At 44.4% G+C, this 19,419-nt stretch overlaps 1 protein-coding gene and 1 long non-coding RNA gene across 23 annotated transcripts in view; one reads left to right on the top strand and one right to left on the bottom strand.

The window, feature by feature from the left end:
* Positions 1-1,796: 1,796 nt before the first annotated feature.
* The window catches only part of MACF1 (microtubule actin crosslinking factor 1), a 338,282-nt gene continuing 320,659 nt past the window's right edge, over positions 1,797-19,419 (bottom strand). For 11 of the 22 annotated variants that reach the window (XM_081818157.1, XM_081818158.1, XM_081818152.1 and 8 more), the window contains 8 exons: positions 18,755-18,829; positions 17,590-17,607; positions 14,495-14,612; positions 13,622-13,690; positions 7,465-7,676; positions 6,849-6,959; positions 4,072-4,201; positions 1,797-3,262 (listed from right to left, as the gene is read on the bottom strand). In XM_081818157.1, the coding sequence (XP_081674283.1) occupies positions 3,006-3,262; positions 4,072-4,201; positions 6,849-6,959; positions 7,465-7,676; positions 13,622-13,690; positions 14,495-14,612; positions 17,590-17,607; positions 18,755-18,829 (990 nt within the window). In that variant the 3' untranslated portion in view covers positions 1,797-3,005. The remainder of the gene's footprint in view (positions 3,263-4,071; positions 4,202-6,848; positions 6,960-7,464; positions 7,677-13,621; positions 13,691-14,494; positions 14,613-17,589; positions 17,608-18,754; positions 18,830-19,419) is intronic. The other 11 variants (XM_081818155.1, XM_081818156.1, XM_081818146.1 and 8 more) reach the window with 6 other exon arrangements.
* On the top strand, positions 4,256-4,760 carry LOC145721243 (uncharacterized). Its single transcript, XR_014144827.1, has 2 exons — positions 4,256-4,349; positions 4,566-4,760. It is a non-coding gene; the product is annotated as an uncharacterized LOC145721243 (long non-coding RNA).

Below are 19,419 nucleotides of genomic sequence, written 5' to 3'. Positions count from 1 at the left end.
AGAAAGTGGTGTCAAACAAGGGCTTTCCCCAGCCACCTGGTGCGCCGTGACCTTGGGCAGTTTCTGAACCTCTCAGGCTGTTGCTCACCTGTGAATGGGGTCACGACGGTGGGGTTGTAGACTGAGCACTTAGCACAGTGACTGGCCTATGGCAAGTAGTCAGTAAATGTTAGCTGTTGTTGCTTTATCATTCAAAACCCCAGGGGGGCGCCTGGGTGGCTCAGTCGGTTGAGCGACTGCTTTTGGCTCAGGTCATGATCCTGGAGTCCCGGGATCGAGTCCCGCATCGGGCTCCCTGCTCGGCGGGGAGTCTGCTTCTCCCTCTGACCCTCCTCCCTCTCGTGCTCTCTGTCTCTCATTCTCTCTCGCAAATAAATAAATAAAATCTTTAAAAAAAAAAAACAAAAAAAACCCCCAGGGACTCCTGCCTCTCTACCCAGCAGACACCAAATTTGTATCACATGTTTAGCACTGGTATCCCAGAACTGTAATTTTAAGCTTTTGTTCTGGCATCCCTGTATTCTCTATATGGCTTTGCATGTAGGTGTTTGTTGAACGGAAATACACTTTGTGCAGATTCCACCACTAGCTGAGCTTTGTTGCAAAGACTAAGGGAAAACCTGAATTACTTGGTTAAAAAAAAAAAAGTGATCACAGTCCAGAATCTGAAAGGATGGAGGTCAAGCTGTTTTAAGTATGCTTCTGCTGCCAGGAAGCCTGGAGGAGAAGCAAAGTTGGGTGAAAACACTATCCTGCACAATTCGCGCAGCTTGAAGTTACTTAATTCTAGGGGGAATAGAGTAAGCACCTCCTTTAGAATCCATCAGGCTGGATTTCTTTTAATCTGGATATTTGGGTTCAAACAGCTGTGGCAGGGGCGCCTGGATGGCTCAGTCGGTTAAGTGGCTGCCTTTGGTTCAGGTCATGATCCCAGGGTCCTGGGATGGAACCCTGTGCCAGGCTCCTTGCTCAGCGGGGAGTCTGCTTATCCCTCTCCCTGCTGCTCCCCCTACTTGTGCTGTCAAATAAATAAAATTAAAAAAAAAATTCTATCAAACTGCTGTGGTAAACATGTATCCATCTCAGCCAATTCCTGATCATATGAGGAGTATGTATGGCTTAATGATCAGAAACTCGGGTGGCCTGAGTTGAAACCCCTCTTTCCTACCTCTCAAGTTATTTCCTAGCCTAATTCCTGTTAGAATTACTTAATATTTGATTTCTAATTATTATAAAGCCAATTAGGGGCTGGAGGAAATAGAAATACCAGGCTTAAATAGAGAATCAATGATTTGATTCAAGGGCCATTTTTGCCATTTATTAATTCTGTGATCTTAGGCAAATAACCCTCTCTCCCACTTTCCCATTCCAGTGTCTCCATCTGGAAAAGAAAGGAGCTGGATTTGATGACCAATTTTGCTTTCACTTTTGTAAATCTATCATTTAACCAGAGATTTCAGCCTACTGTGGCAAACTGGCCCCATCCTCTCAAACCCGGGATCTTTGTGATTTCTAATACAGAAATTTTCTTACATATTATTATTTGTGTAATCAGCTAAGTGGAGCAGATTCCCTACAGATTTATATTAACAATAGCCAGATTATTTCTTTGTTGCTTTGTTAAAATTAACAAGGATGAAATAAATAAGGAAAAAAAATCTATTAGTGAGCTCCATAATTTATCCACCAAGATATTTTGATTTGAATAATGCATTTAAGTACCTAAAACACAATCATACCCAGGGTAACAGGTTATATATAAGGTAATAGTTGAGAAGAAAATCAGGAAATACAAATTTGTTACTGCAAGCAATTTTAATACAAAAGTGTGTCTTGTTTTTAAACAGTTCATTGGTAGAGCTTCAGTTTCTGCCTCAATTAAAACCAATTGAGATAATCACACAGCAACATGGTCGGAGCTGAAGAGGAACAGCAGCTAAAAAACAGGAGCCCCAGACAGCCCCTCTTCATGGTCACTTGGTCAGCTGACTTTATTACTCACAAAAAAAGACGGAAGCAAACGGGACTTGTTAACAGGTGTGCTGGTGAACTCCTTTAAAGGACGAGCAAGTGTTTGTTTTATGTCCACATTTTCAGAATAGGCTCGTGGAATTCATTCCTCAGTTTGTGGGAAGTTGATCGACCATTTAAATAAATAGCAAAAATGCAGATAAACAAATCTGTAATTCACAGTGCCACCAAGGAGTCTCCCCTTGCCAAGGGCCTGGGTCCCGGTGAGCACAGGAGTTATTGGTGGCTGGGCTGGATAGGAAGTTACAAACCAGGACTCTTAAAAATCCCAATGTTCTGACGTCTTCTGAACGTATTTACCCCTGAATTCTAGCAGCTATTTGTCCTTTAAACACCCAGTACTGAGACAGTATTCAAAGTATTGCAATGAACTCCTTTTGCTGATCATGTGCAAACATTACCAGAGGAGGTTCCCTCTCTTCAGCTAAAATCACACAGTATTAAAAACACCGGAAAAAGCGATTAGAAGTGCCCTCCCCTCAGTTCTTGCTAATTGAGGTGTCTGTGATTTACAAAAAAAAGAGTTCCTTAAACACTGCAGGATTCTTATTTTTTTAATATAATTTATCTTGCTGGGACAGCAAGTCGAGTTTATAAAGAAGATGCATTTAGGAATAATCCTAAAAGATAAAGCAGGTTTACAACCCTGCACCGCGCAGAAACCCTATTTAGAGGCGCTTTTTTTTTTTTTTTTTTTTTAATACACATTCTCATCTTGACCTTCTCACTTGTTTTTCTCAAATATTTCATTTCTGGGCCCCATCCATTACAGGGTTACCAGGAGGCAAATTTTATCTACATAAATATTCACATGAAAATAGTAACTTACAAAAAGAAAAAAAATAAGGCAGCTTCATAACACAATTATTCTTTTACACTTTTAACAATATAACTTCTCCTGTTCAGAATAAATATACACCCAATGTACGGAGCAGGCTTCAAAGTGGAGAGAGGCTTGGGGTGCTTGTGCAGCGTTACCGCTTGGGACCTGGAGTCCTGGGGGAGGCAGTGGTGGTCTTCTTGGACATGGTGGGGATTTTGGAAGGCTTGCTGAGCCCTCTCCTGGAGCTGCCTTGGCCCCCCGCAGCGCTGCTCTCCGAAGTGTCTGAACAAGCGGACTGTGTCTCTAAAAGGTCAAAGTCCGAGGCATCGCTCCCGCGCCGGCTACTGGCCCGACTCCCGGCCCGGCTCCCGGCCCGACTCCCAGGGCGACTGGCTGACTTTTTAGGGTCTGGAATTGGAGAATAAAGCAGCAGACTTAATGAGAGACAACATGAGGGGCGGCGAGAACAAGTGACCAGAGGTCAGGGCTCTGACTCTAATACCACCTGATAGTCTGTGTGACCCTGGGGCGAATCAGAGCCTTTCTGGACCCTCTATGTCCTCATCTACATGGCAGTTGCCTGAAACCTTTTCTGGCTTTGTGATTCTGCTTGAGAAGCTTGCCTCCTGAGGATCAGAAGCCAGCTTCTCTCAGCAGCACAAGTGACCTCGTGTGGCCCCCGGGGGGGGTGGGGGTCGGGGATGGGCCAAAAGAGGGCCAGAAATGAGGCCAATTCCGAGGTTCCCATGAGGAACATCAACAGGTGAACAGATGTGATCTTTCCCTGACTTTCTCAACTTGCCAGCAGTTATCATAAATACAGAGTGTTGGAAAAATTACTAGCAAACTGCCAGTCCCAAAACTGAGCGGCCTTCTCAGGGAGGCCCACTTCAGGACACCCCTCCTGCCTTCTACATTCTCTCAAATATGGTCATTCCAGATCCAGAACAGGGTGCCCGGCCTTAGCCACGGAAGCCTCTGCTCTCAGAAGGCAGGGCTATGGCTAGCTTCAGTGGCAGAAGGGAAAGGAAAGAGCCACACGGAATCTGTGGGGCTCTCTGGACATCACACCTAGTGCTGCTCTCATTACTTGCTCCTTGGAGAGCAGGGAGGCATTGCCCAGAGGCTGCTGGTCCCCAATTCTTAGCCTGGCCACTCCCCCCTCCTTTCACCCCAAAGCCTATGGACGGGTGGTGGGGGGGGGGGCAGGTACTTACCTGCCCGATTCGTTTTGGCACCTGTGGAGGCTGGGGAAGAGCTATTGCTAGTATCACCAGCAAGGGATGTTCGACTAGAGTGAAAAGTTGGTGTTGGTCGTTTCAACTTGCTGCCTGTTGATGGAATAACCTTAAAAAAGATTTAAAAGATCGTATTTACTAGGTAGAATTTCTGAAATTCAATTTTAAAAGGTCTACTTAAGCCTCCTCACATCTAATCGATTGGAAAGCAAATTAAAAGTCCAGGAAAACAAAGATTTATTTTGAAAGTGTCCTAGGTCATATATTTTATTTTTTTTTTATTTTTTATTTTTTTTTAAAAATTTTATTTATTTGAGAGAGAGAGAACACATGAGAGGGGATAGGGTCAGAGGACGAAGCAGACTCCCTGCCGAGCAGGGAGCCCGATGCGGGACTCGATCCAGGGACTCCAGGATCATGACCTGAGCCGAAGGCAGTCGCTCAACCAACTGAGCCACCCAGGCGCCCCCTAGGTCATATATTTTAATAATTCCACCCCACAAAAGGTCTCATGTTCCAATTTAAAATGTCACAATGTTTTTTAAACTTCTACTTGAAATTTACTGACAAATTTTATGTTACTGACAAATCTCCACTAAAAAATGGCCAAAAAAAAAAAAAATCCAAATAATCCCAAATGTCAAAGTGTTGGGGTTAAAAATTTGAAAGATGGGTTCTAGCCCTAAAATATTTAGTATGGAGATGCAAAGATCACCCCAAACACTCTCACTAGATGTGTGCATGCAGAAATTTTAGTCAAGCCAAGATCTATTTCTTCACTGGAAAAAAAATGCAGATAACCACACTCCCTCTTGTTCAATCCACTGGGCCACCCCGTATTTGCGTGGCTCACTCCCTCATTTCCTTCGGGTGTTGTGGCTGGAACGGCCGATCAGAGAGGTCTTGCCGCACTACTAAAGTGATACCCACCTTGCTCTTCTCCCCTGTTCAGGATTTGGCGCTCCTACCCTTGTTTGCAGCCTTGCCTGCATTCAAGTCTAAGCTCCGCAAAAACAGGGAGTTTGTTTTGTTCACGGTCACCTAAACAGTGTCTGGCACAGAGCACGGGCTCAATAAAAACTTGCTGAATGAATAAATCATGTGTAGAAGCACTTCCTAGTGGAAAAAGAGCTGCTGGATAGATATACATTATTACTGCTACCGGGAGGAGCAACATTTCCCACTTGAGTGTTTTTTTTTTTGCCTTTTTTTTAAAAGATAGTAGTAGACTTAATTTGGAGAAGGAACATTTTAAGTCTATTTTAAATACCACTCATGCCACAACACACTGTTCTAATTTTTCTTTGAAATCAATTGTGTAAACTGTTTTCCAGGACCTTTAAGATGTTCATATAAATGGAAAGAGTAAAGCAACCTGTTTCATTGTGTTTCTTGTATTTCTTTAATTTAGAAAGAAAAAGCAGAAGCGGCAGAAAGTGATTAACATTCACGCACAAACCCTCCTGGCAAACAGGAGGAAGAGCACCAGTTTCAGAAGCTATCACTCGTGCGCACGGCCATGGCCGCCAGGAAGACCGCAGCCCTGGAGCCCCTGGGCTGGGAGTCCACGCCAGGACGCGGCCTGTACAATACCCACAGGTAAGGAAAGGTGAAACCTCGAAATGAACAAAACAAAAGGTACAACCTTAAGACAAAACAAAAAGGCTGGTCTATTCGAATCCTGTGAGTATTTTGTACTTTATAATTAAAACATTTAAAATTTTAGAACTTTTGAGACTTTCATGAAACTGGAGCCATCAAGGAAGAAGAAAAGCAAGATAAGCATGTTGAGTGTTGGGGTTCTGGTGGCAATAGGTCCCCAGGTCATGTTCTGAACCAGACAGATTTCTGAACTAGAGGTTTAGCTTGGAGCGGATGAATCCCAAAGCAGCAGCCCATTCACAGGCACCGGCTTCTTAACATTTCCCGCTTTCTCGGGCTGAAGCTTTGCATGACTGAAGGCAGTGCTCTCTCTTGAGGCCCAAGAATCCAGTATTTCCCAGCGGGAGCTAGAATGCAAATCTTCCTGCTATCAGACAAGCCACTGGCCCGTGACTGGTTTCTGAAACACTGCTCTTCCAAAAATGCTTTGGGCATTTTAATGACTGCACTCAAACATGCTTAACTGCCAGTGTGTGTGTATCAGATCAAGGCTTCGGACACCCAAGTGACGAGGCCAAGAGATTCACAAGTTGAAAACTGAGCTTCAGAGCAGTGTCCTCTGATAGTGGGCTTGGCTGAAGTCGGCATAGGCAGCACCCACACCTCAGACCAGTCTGGTGATACCAACCACCCGGGGGATGTGGCTCAGGGCAGGGGACGCCAGCCACTCTTCTGTTCTAAGCAAAGACAGAACACGGCTGAACATGCACCACAGTTGAATTTCAAGTGTTCGTAACTCGTCTGGGTAGCTCATGTTTGGAGACTCCAAGAGGCCCGAGTTTTATAAACAATATCCATAAACAGATCACCAGGAATGATGACTGTTTATCACCCTGGGAAAAAACATCATTCTCAAGACTGTTAGCAAGCTTCAACGATCCGGTTTTAGGCATCTCTTATTTATCTCCAAGTTTGGTGAGTCCGAGTTAGAAACCCCTGAAAAACACCTGACTAGACAAATCAGCTGTGAGAGCAAGCACCACAGAGATGGAAAAGAGCATGGATTCGTGTCAGGAAGAGTAGCCGATCAAGGTCTGGGCATTAGCGAGGGCCTCATCTTGACTGTGTCCTTAGTCAGCAAAACCATACTCTACCTCGGGGCTGGGCAGCTGGAGGTCAGGATAATGGCTGTCCCTGCCAGAGGGGCCAGCTTTACTGTTTACCAACCAGGGTTTGTCATAACAGCGAGAGGACTGAAGTGGAGTCTGCGAAATGGAAATCCAAAGGGAAGGACGGGGACAATTGAAAATGGAACAGTAAGGAAGCAAACTGGGAACATGAAAAATAAATAGAAAACCCTGAATCTTAAAGAAACAGAAAACAAAACAAAACGGGCATCAGTTCAACAGGATAAAAGGGACCAGGCAGAGAGGCAACGGCATTCTTCACAAGCAACCCATCAAAACAGACAGACTTCTCCGTTAGCATCTAATGCCTGGATTTCCAAAATTAGCAACTCTGGGTGGAAAGTATGTGGCAAAAAGTGTTTCTGACTTAACGATCTGAGTTCATATTTTAATAAACGTCCTTCAGAGTAAAATCCTAAGGGTCCTGTTATCTACTGGGGCCTGGAAAGGCTGGTGTAGGTAGAGCTTGGTCTGTAGGTCCTCCCGCTCCTCTCCTGGCTGGAGGCGCGCAGAGGCTACACTCAACAACAATCCCCTGTAAATCGGGACCAAGGAAGGAGGCCGCGAGCCAGGGCATCCCTACCTTGGGGCCACTGGCGGGGGTGGCGGGAGAAGACGGCATGGACGTGCAGCTGTGGTTGCTCTGACTGGCGCTGGAGCTGGAGCGGGTCGGCGAAGCAGCCCGGGAAGACGGCTTGGACCTTCGACCCCGTGACCGGAAAGGCGTCATTCCCTGGGATGCCCCCTCGGGTAGGATGAATTTCTCTCTAAGTTCGATGTTAGTTCTACCTCGTGCTAAAAAAAGGAATAAACGCACACATACAATGTCACTGAATCTTACAAAATGTATCTTTGATGGCCACACAGCTGCTTGACCCCATGACCACAGTTACATAGGCTACAGGTTTAGTACCCTCCGTGGACTCTTCTGAAGTAGAGATAAATTCACGATCTGTCAGTCTGTCGTGACTCTTACCCAGAGCAGAGAGTTAACTAGTAAGCCCCTTGGTTTGAACTTTATATATAAAATACCATGCCATTCTGTGGTAATGATCTTGCCCTGCCGCTGTCCCCTGGGGCAAGCACACCATACGTAACTTGTCAAAGAAAGCAGATGCAGCAGTGCACAAACCTCTGACATTAAAATCAAAACCCCTCTTTTCTCTCTCATAGTACATGTGTACTTTTTGCTCAGATTTTGCAGGATACATGGTAACTAAATAGTGGAGAAAAGAAATCATTGAAATCAACATTGTCCAGACACTTCTATTTGAATTCAGTTGATAGTAATCCTAAGGGAAGGGGTCCAGGAACTCAGGACAGTAAAAAGATCAGGATAAAATCATTAAGAAGTAAACATGTGGGAGGAGAGAGAGAAAGATCAAGACCATGCACAAAACTTGCTGGTGAGAAATGTTAAGTCAAAAACTGAAAGCAACAAGAAGCTGAAGGGACGACGGCAAGTGGGAGGAATGTCACGGTGGAAACAATCTGGAAACTGCTCTGAAGGCCAATAGGTGTTGTCCTAATGGCTTTCTGCAGCTCTAAGACCAGAACTTAAAATTTGGATTTGGTCAGAAGATTCCAAGGATGGCCAACATAAATGTTAAATGTGAAAGACACTACTAATTTAAAAGAAATAATTCCTCTGGAATATGTCCTTAAATTATTTCTCACCAAAAGGTGTTACTGTCATCCATCCTGCACTGTTTACTTTTTAGACTACACTAGGTAGATCTGAACAAACACGACCACTGGTGAAACTCAGAAAAACGGAATCAATCATTTGTCGTTCTTTTCTAAGTAAGATTTTTCACTCCGGCCAAGAACCACGACTCTAGCAGATCTGAGGTACCTATGCCCACCCCCTCTTTTGCCCAACCCTGCATGTCCTCAAGGGAACCGAGTGATCTTGGTAGAGTCAGATTTTAAATAAAGTTGCATGGGTGTCCAAGCAGGGTAGTTCCAAATTCCTAAATAAAATTCTTCTCAATATACTATGCTGACATAACATATCCAAGTGTCCGGTTAAAAGGGCTGACGTGGATATCACAACCTGAGTGACAGTCTAGGCTCAGCGACCAACCAGGTCTTCCTGCTCCAGGCCTCAGTTTCCTTAGGCTGATCCCAATGTCTGGGTGGTCTGAATGCTAAGCTGTTTCCTTCCTCCTCAGGCCCCAACAGAATGTGCCCCTCACAGCTCATTCCCTGGTCCTGGGTTCTCTACTCATCCATTTTCTGGACTTCAGTGCTTTCGTCTGTGTCTACACTAATGATTCTCCAAGAGAACTTCCTTCAGCACTAACACAGGCACTTCAGTAAGACTTTCCATCACTAGTAACTATGGATTCAGGACTTACACTTATTTATCTTGTGTTTGCTAATGTGCCCAGCCTAACGGTGGGCACACAGCAAAAGCACTAAGTTAACAGTGATGAATGAAAATCATGACTCAGCTGAGGGTTCACCCCAAAAGAGCTGCTTGTGACCCTGAGCCATACCGAACTTCAGATATGCAGTTTAAACCTAGTAAACATTTAATAGTTTACCTCTGTGCCAACCCTCCCAGACAAGAACAACACAGTGATACAAGAGGAAGACTCTGAAATGGCATCTCAGATGAGGTCCATGGCATTTAACATGTCACAATATAACAACATCACGCTCTCCATATGCACTGCACCGTTTGCAGAGTGTGACACATGCAGTAGGGCACTAGACTGTCACCAGTGACCGGTCAGCGTCCCTGTCACAGACAAAGGACCTGAAGCACTCAGAGAGGCTGAAGTCAAGGAGAGCCGTGGTAGGGCTGGGACTAGAACCAACGTCTCCCACCTGAGCTCTCTTCCCACCCCCCGGCTCCTCATACCCTCACCTACACTAGTGGCTCTCCACCCGCCCCAGGCTCCCATCCCCACCACGCCACCCCAATCACCCTGGCAAATTATTACTGGTAACTTTAAACTGTACAAAAGTTGAAATACATGGAAAAGTACAGAGACTGAAAATTCCTTAATCTGACAACCTAAGGGCCATCACTATTAAAATTTAGTTCGTGTGTCTTTATTCCTGTGCACAACTGTGTATATATATTCTTAAATACAAGAACATCAGGAACATTCCTCCATGCTTGACAGATCTTGCATAATTTCAACTATCTGCAAAGTGTTATTTCATCATATAGACGTCAATTTTTTTTTTAAAGATTTTATTTATTTGATAGAGAGAGTGAGAGAGCACAAGCAAGGGGAACAGTAGAGGGAGAGGGAGAAGCAGGCTCCCCGCCAAGCAGGGAACCCGATGTGGGACTCGATACCAGGACCCTGAGATCATGACCTGAGCCGAAGGCAGACGCTTAACCATCTGAGCCATCCAGGCGCCCCTAGACGTCAATTTATTTAACTCTGTGTTGTATTTTTAATTTCCTTACAATTTTTAAAACACTGCATACAATGTCACAAGTGGTGACAAACTACTTGTAAAATGTTTTTGTGCATATCAGTGATGATTTCCTTAAGATAAATTTCTACAAGTGGATTTTCTGAGAACGGATGCACATGAGATTTCTGATATTTGTCAGTTGATCCCCCAAATTTTATACCAATGTACACTCTCCAAAATAATGTAGGAGTATACTGAATTTACTTCACCCTGGCTAATGCTCTATTATTAAGAATGTGTGTGCACACATTTATGTGTACAGGTAAAACTCTTCTGATAATCTGACACCTCTCTGCTGTTGTAATTTGCACGCAGGGGGATTACTAACTGCTCTCTTCTTGAAAAAATCTCTTCCCTTGGCTCCAGGACACCCGCTCTCCTTCTTCTCCTCCTTCCCCCCATCCTTAGACACTGATGTTCCCTTGGTTCTGTTCACAGTCCTGTTCTCCCTCTTAGATTTTGAACCTGGTGGTGACAAGTTCACCCATCTGACTTCATTACCATCATATGGTCATGCCTGACTCCAACTGTATCCCCTGCTCAGACCCCTGCCTGGATGTCAGACCTTATATCCAATGACTGAATAGACATGATCACAGCCAGAGACTGGGGAGTCAACATAGGTCCCTTCCTCCTGATGGCAGTTTGTTCTACTGATTGTATCTTCTAAAGCTTCTCAAATACCCAGAGCATTCCCACCCCCCCCCGCACCCCCATACCCTTATGTGATTCATGGAGCATCTCCTCCACCCTGGATGGCTGTAACAGGCTTCCAACTGGTCTCATTTCTCATCTCATCCCCCAAAATGGAATTCTAAATAAAAACCTGGTAATTCTGAATGACTCAAAATCCTTCCCTGGTCTTCCACTGTTTACAGCAGAGTTTCCCAATCTAAGGTTTTTGAGGGGGTTCCTACAAAAAGAGTTCAATAAATACTACCCGCCCCCCCGCCGCCCCGCCTTGGGAGATCTCGAATGCAATCAACATTTTGTAAGCTCTGGGAAGTCCTACAGTAAAGAAATTTTCTTAGCTTTAACCCAGTGTCTTCCAAAAGCACCTGACCATGATTTTTTGAAGATCACGTCTTGGAGGCCAGGCCCTGAAGGCAACCATTTCAGTTTTTCAACACCAAAGAGGCCACCATTTTCTAAGGAACTCAGGCTGGCCACGTGATGTTGGTTAGTTACAACTGAGTTCTAAGCTGTATTTAATGGGTACAGAGTTTGTTTTATAAGACAAAAAGAGCTCCATGGATGTGTGATGGTAGCACAACCACTGAAGAGAACACTTCAAAATGGTTAAGATGGTAAATTTTATGTTATGTGTATTTTACAATAAAAAAAAAGAAAGAAAAACAATCAGTTCTCAGTCAAATTGTCTTTCAAATCTTCATAAATGAAGTTTTCTAGATCTTCACTTATTTGGGGGAACTAAATCATCTAATGCTCAAAAACACACCTTAGATAAAGGTGGACCTATTCCTTAGGCATTGTTTTCATCACCATCCAAACCATCATGATCTCCTCTGCCATGGATGAATTCAGAAACTGAAACCTCCAATTTCTGGCAGCGTCATGAACCTACCTAGTTGAGTATTTTCACTTAACACATTTGGCTAGAGCACTGTGCAGTCTGATCTATCTCTTGCCTTCTGAAACAGCTGTGTGGAAGGAGGCAACAAATGATCATACACGTTGATACAATACTGTCATCAACTGTGTTCTAGCTTCGGTCTAACATTCTCTGTGGTCCAGACGGCCAAGGAAATGCTACACAAACGAATACAGAATCTCCCCTAAGCAGTGCTTCTAGAAGCCACATGAATCCTCACAGAATCCCAGATAGCTTCAGGGAACCCTTCTTTTTGTGATGTCCATGCTCTCCCCAGTCACTTCGTACAGCCACCCCAGCCCTTAAGTGTTCACCGCCTCGGGCAACTTAGAAGTACTCATCCTGCCACTAGTAGACTTATGACATCTAAGACTGCTGGGCAGTTCCGGACTCTGCCATCAGGGGAATCGAGAGGATTCCTGGGTGCTAGGAGGGCACTCCTGGAGAGGCACAGAGGAAAGCCTTACCTTGTTTGCTCCCAGGGATGCTGAAAAGGCTACTATGTTCCATAGAGAATAGGTACTAGACGGCCCTCCCAAACTTCCTGGGGGAGGAACTCCAGTGTTTAGCTAGTAACATAAGGACAAAGCAAGCAGGGTAGCCCTGGGCTATCAGCACAAAGTTACTGTCAACGGAGCAAGTACAGCAGGCAGCAAAAAGGAATCCGGATTCCAAATGTCACATGCAGCATCTCTTCTGTTTGTCTGCTTAGTCCAGTCATACAGGACAGAGAAAATGAAACCTTACTAACAGATTTGCAAAAGAATAACGTCGTTTTACTGAGTTATGGTTAAAATCATATATATGGCTCCTGTTCCTGATCTTTTATTTCAAGGGAATTAGTTTGCAATATAGTAACTTCTAAAACTGATTAAACCCTTTGAAGTTTTTATCCGAACAGATGCTTTCAAAATTCACTGTATTTTTTACACACACACACACACACACACACACAAATGAAAATTACTTTTGTTTACTGGAGTAAATGCAGAATGACATTTAAAATAACAGAAGCTATGGCATATCTGAATTCATGTGAGAACTGCACCCTTTAGCTCTAAACACTTCAAAATAAGACTATAAATCACATCCAAAGAAGTTATGTAACTGTACTGTAAACATGTTTGCCAGGTTTATAAATATGCCTTACCAAGTAAATTACGCAGGCTGAACCAGCAATCCACACATAAAAAGGGGTGGTGGTGGGTATGTCAGCCTCTGAGACACAGGGCACCTTGATCAGGAGCACAGACTTGAGAGCCACACTAGTCTTGGATTGGAATCCTGTCTCTGCCATTTATTAGTTGTCTGTCCTTAGGTAAGCTGTTTAACTTTTCTGTACTTTAATTTCCTATTCTGTAAAATGGCGGCAATAACAGAATCTATACCTCACAGAAGTGTAAATGTGTTATTATTTCTAAATTGCTTGTAACAGCATGTGGCACCTAAAAAACTATGTAAGTATTGGTTAAATACATAGAAACTCTAACAAATTCCACGGGTACTGTTTCAACAGAAGTGTTCTATGCCCTGTCAACTTCTAATAGTTAGAAAAGCTACAGCTTGGCTATTTCAAAGCATTCGTGAAGGCAGCAGATACCACAGAGCCAGGAGGTGCTACAGTTGAAGCAAAGCCATTCTCAACAGGCTGGGGTGTAGGTAAGGGGGACAAAGCTTAAAAGCCAACCTATGGGAGACTGACTGGAAATCGAAGAGCTGGAATCAGAGCGCTTTATTTTACTCCCAGGATGGTGAACTAGAATAAAAAAAAAATAAATAAAGAAACAAAGAAACAGAGACAGCAGGAAAGGCAGAAACTGGTCAAGAAAGACAAACTGGCAGACAGTGGGGGGGCCTCCTGTGTACTCACATGTAGCTCGGCTAACAGGAAAAAGGAAAGGATGCAGTTGAGGAGGATTTCGGCACCGGAACTCGCTCACCTGGCCTTGCGGCAGCCCTCACACCTGCAGCTCCAGGCGCCAGCATTCATACTCCAGTCCCCTCTTCTTCTGCCGTGGGCCTGGCATGCCCGCCCTTCGGGTTTCATAATCCTTGATCTTGCTTCGGTGATCAACTCTCTTGTAAGTGTCTGGGCTCACTGCTAGGTGTTCTTTATCCCCTCTCCCGGCCGAGGGAGATGCCCCAGTCCTTCCCTGAACGGGAGGGACCCAACACCCTCCCTGGGTTTCCGGCAAAGGAGTTACAGGCAGAGGGATCTGGAGCACTAACCAGGAACCTCAAAGGCTTCATTAGGCTCCTTTCTAGGCTAGTGCTAACTGAACACCTTTCAAACTGAAACATCTGAAGACACCAATAAATTCCTAATTCTTGTGACTGTGTCCCTCGAGACCTGTCTCCCCTGATGGCATCAACCTTTCTTGCTTTCTCTTCCTGGTCTACTTGGGCACCCCCAAGTTCTAATCTGTGCTGGTAGAGCGATATCTGGGCGGCTTAACAAAATAAAAACCAAACAGACCCACTACTGACACTTTGTGTAAGCAGGAAAGATCAGTGAAGAGGGCATACCTTATGTGTAATTCATGCTCAGAAGGTTCCTTACCTCGGCAGGGGTCATTTTTCACTAAAAATTCATCCAGGGCCATCCATCCTCCACCAACTCGGACCATCACGGTGCTGCGCAGGATGCGGACCAGCCGCAGCTGCTGGGAGTCCCCGAACTGCAGGACCAAGGGGAGAGTGATGAGTGAGTGTGCCTTAGAGCAGGCCGAGGCCTTCTTCCCAGAGCAGACTGTATTCAGACGAGACAAATGATAATTTGACAGTTTGGGGAGAATTTTAACTATTTGGCATTTTTCACAAAAGAATTTAGAGTATCGAAAAGCTGAGCTATCAAGGTAAAACTGGTGTCGATATTCTTTCTATTGGGACGAAGTTAACTTTTGGTGGTCACACCCCCTCCCCCTGCACCAAAAGGGGGAGGGCAGAGGACAGACAAATGTTAGCTCACCTCAATTCTTTTAAACATTCTGCCCAAATTAAAACCCAGAAGTAAAATTGTTATGTCAGTTTGCTTTCACAAAAGGTAGATATAAAGTGGATGTCAACTTCTGAATACAGTGTGCTCAAAAGGTAAATGGAGAACAGCAAATACTATGTCAAGCCTTAAGGAAACCCTTGCAAGCATCAATATTATTACAAGCTTAGAAGGAAATTTGATTTTCCACACAAGGTTTTCAGAAATAAGCCCTCGGTGTTCTCTAATTGTGATGTCACCAAGCAGAAAGTTTCTCCAGCTGAGCAAATGACTATGGCATTTATACTTAAATTTAGTAGAAAAAATTAAAATTGTAATCTACCATGCTGATTATAAATAGTATTCAAGAATCATTTTGGGATATTAAAACAAGCATGACTTTCTGATATTTATTCTTTCTTTTTTCTTTAACATCCCTGCTTCTCAGCTCTGTTAACATCTGTAGTTTCCCATTGCATAAATTACCCTCTTCCTAAAATAAGGTAAGAGGCAACAAAAGGGAATCATTGCGGAGATCCCAAAACAAAAATCAAACATTTGTTGGAGAAATAGCATTCCTAAAATTATTTAATTCAAGGAGAATGTTGGGGTAGGGGGTGGAGTGAAGGGACTAATTAGTTAATTACGATTTCTCAACTTACAAAGGAGAACCATAACTTTGAAACAAGGCACAAAAACTGAAAATGCCAGAAAAGACGTTTGACAAGGACACATAACCCACCTCCCTCAAAACTCATGTATTTGTGGTAATTCTCTGTATTCCTCTGTACTGGGTCAAGTGTGCTGTTTATAGAGGCAGCAAGGTGACTGGAAAAAACACCACCCCCTCCCCAGTCCTTCACTTTGAAAATGAAAAGAGTCTTAACATCTCTCATCTCCCGCAGCTATTAGAATTTTATACAGAGTGACCACAGCAACAGCATGGTGTAGTATGACAAGCACTGAAGTGGGTGCCCAGAGATGTGAGGGAATAAACGTCCTGTCCCGGGAAGGAAGCTGCCCCTTTGGCCCCTGAGGGTGCCTCCCTCAGAAGCTGGCCCAATAGAGAAAACAGGAAGGCCCTGTGGGAGAGGTTGAGAATTCTGCCACGCCCAAGAGCAGGGACGGCCCGAGTCACTCAAGTCACTCGGGGTTCTCTGTGGATCGGTGAAGAGAGGGAGGAAATCAGGGCCTCTATGTCCTCCACAGTGAATCAGGAAGGGACTCCAAGAAGTACTTTACCCTAATGTCACTGTGTCCTGTAGTTTATGTGTCTGTCAGCTCTTAGAGTTACTCCACTTAACTCATTCCTTTTTTCTCCTTAACTTCTTACTAAAGCCCCCTCTGGAAGATTCTAACTTGTTTCTGCTGAGCTGTAGGGAAAAGGAGGCTTGATCCAAGCCAGCAGCTGAAGCGGCTGGGGGTGTCGAGGCCAGAGTGAGAGCAGGAGAAGGGGCTACCGCAGCCCTAAAACTGGGGACCCGTGCGAACCTGGCAGAACTGGGCTGTCAGTGAGAATGTCTCAGGGTAATTTCGGTTTCCTTAACTGGAAAATCCCTCACGGTGACCCAGGTTCCCGCAGCGGCTCTGACACCAGCTGTGTGACTGTCAGCATGGGTGCCTTCAGGTCTCAGGTGCCTCGGGCACAAAACGAGCCCCGTGACTCTGTTCCAACATTGGAACTAACTCGTCCGACCCTCTGCCAGTCAGCAGAGCATTGGACAGGACATCAGTGCCACTTCAGAGGACGCCTGGGCCCCACATGCAGGTATTAGGAAACAGGCACAGCTTTGAGGCATGCCTCGGCACTGTGCTGCAATAGTTTAAACCCTCTTTGTCCTGGTCTTTCGTTTCTATCCTCTGTTCTTCCCACTGGCCCAGAATGTTACTGTAGTGAATGATTATGGCAGTGCCTGGGACTTAACACTGATTGAGGGCCTCAAATCAACTGTTAGTGTTTCTGATTTCACATCACAAGACAGACTTTACCCATGCAACTTCCTTCCATTTGAAGACACAGGACCCCAGAGCCCTCAAAAAGATCTATAAGGTTAGAATTACCAAGTGGAGTCAAAAGCATTCAATCTTTTCTTGCAAGTCTAATTTGATCCCTTAGATTCTGGCTAGCTGGACACAATCAGCAAATTTCAGGCTATGACCAAATCATGATTGTTATACTGCGGTTCTCAGGCAACTTATAATTATAGAATACTATAAATAAATACTATAAATATAAGTAAATAAGGTATCTGAACAGACTGAGTACTTAAGTACCCGAAGACTTTTTGATTTCGTGTACGCTATGAAATTTGTGTTATCTGTCAAAAGACAGAACTGTGCTGTCTGCTATTCTGATTTCCTATTCTAAAAGGAAGTGGGATGGATTGATACTGTAGCTTCAAACTCCCCTGAACCAGCCCAGCATAATACGGTCTTTAGCCAATCTAATTTTGGATGGAAAATTTCATCTCCTTAAAAAAAACAAACAAACATATCTCGCTGCTGCTGCTGCTAAGACAGCTTTATAATATTAGCCTTGTTAGCAGTTTCTCCACTTGGTAATACAACCAGATGTGACCCAGGCATGCTTCAGATCATGTCCTCTCCCCACAGCAAAGAACAGGCAGCATGGGCTACACAGACCATTTCCACCGAGGAGGACGTTGCAAGGCACACTGTACCTGATTGCCGAGGAAGAACTACAGACAAAAGAGTAAAGGATGGAGGAAATGGAAGGAAAAAAAGAGAACATTTTGTCAAATTAACACTAAGGAATGAAAATCACGCAATCACGTTACCAGTCTTCAAGCATATTCTCCGAGAGCTCCTGCCACGGGGCCATGGTTTTACAAATTATAGTAAGACCTAACTTTTCCACTCTACTAATTGCTCTTGTTAATGCATTTCTCTCACAATTAAAAAACAAAAAACAAGAAAATAAAAAGCAACAAAAACAAGCACAAGATTGCTTATGGTTTTATTTACTAAATGCCCTGGGCTGGATCCAAAGCAGAGTCACCCACCACTCCCCAGTTAAGAGCAGCCCAGGGCGATTTTGGTGTACTTTGAAGACATTTTGATGTACTAATGGAACCTAGATTTTCCTGTTTCTAACTCATGCAAATAACTGCAAAATCTGAACCCTCTTTACCAATCCTAGGTTCTCTTTAGGACTTTAGAGAATCTGGCTAAGCTGCTAAATGTATTTTAGAAGTGCTGTTTCAGATCCCTTCTATCCCCTAACCCTGGTCCTAAAAGCAGCTAAAACACAGCATAATTCATGGTCAAATTATGTCCACGGCACAGCTTTCCAGGGAAGACTACTGAGCCTGGTGTCCCCTTAGTGCATCTAGGCTCTATTTGTAACCCAGCTCAGAGCAGACAGAGTATCCCTTGGGACCCTGACAGAGTTCCTCCAGACCTCTCTGAGCCTGGGAGCCACTCAGGCTCACAATGACCAGCACTTCGGGGTGATGGGTTAGTCTTCAGATAACCAGCACAGCTGGCACCGTCTCCCTAAAGACTTCGGTCGGCCAAAAAGAGGACTTTGAAATGTCTCCTACACTGGAACTCAAGTACAAGCTACTGTTAGCTAAATACAGCACTATTTTTCAGGTGGAATTATGTAGGGCACTAAGCTTAGCCCAACAGGACACCTGACATTTGGAATCTACAGACATGAGGGCCAGAGAGAGACCGCATCTTCAGTCCCCCTGGCTCTGGTCCTCCCAGCATGGGCAGTGGGAAGGTGGGATCATCTGGTCTGCTGTGTGTCAGGCTGCTTTCACCTCTAGGGGCCACATGGGAGGAACCACCACCACAAAGGATTGCTTTTCTCTTCCTTACCCGATATTTATTCTCTCCAATCTGCTCCACCTGAAACCTTTTTGCACATTTGCACTGAGCCACTTGTCTTGTGACCTATTGGTTGTAAACAACAAAAAAAGAAAAGCGTGAAGGTTAAAACAAGACTTCCTCTTCAGAGAAACAAATATTTTTACATGCAAGCAGAACACTATTCATTATGTCTCTTTGAGGTATTTTAGGCTTTTGATACATGCATTTATCCTTTACTCCAAATTAATACATGTTACACATTTGCTTCCAAGTTCCTTCAGAGAAATGTGCTAATATGCATCAAAATCATATCAAAGTGAATTAGAACTGACCTGAATTTCCACTGAGGAGCCTCTGAGTCCCAGAAGTCAGTCCTGGTGTATTCTGGGCCATACCCACGATCTGCCCCACTAATCTCTCCCTTTTCAGGATCAACAGATCCTAGGATTTCCGTGTGTTACTAATGAATTTGCTATTTTTTTTTTTTTAAAGATTTTATTTATTTATTTGAGACAGAGAGAATGAGAGAGACAGAGAGCACATGAGAGGGGGGAGGGTCAGAGGGAGAAGCAGGCTCCCCGCCAAGCAGGGAGCCCGATGCGGGACTCGATCCCGGGACTCCAGGATCATGACCTGAGCCGAAGGCAGTCGCTTAACCAACTGAGCCACCCAGG

The sequence above is a fragment of the Leptonychotes weddellii genome, chromosome 4 (assembly GCF_054177405.1).
Source record: "Leptonychotes weddellii isolate Sample4059 chromosome 4, ASM5417740v2, whole genome shotgun sequence".
NCBI lineage: Eukaryota > Metazoa > Chordata > Mammalia > Carnivora > Phocidae > Leptonychotes > Leptonychotes weddellii.
This window is presented reverse-complemented; position numbering and strand designations above follow the sequence as displayed.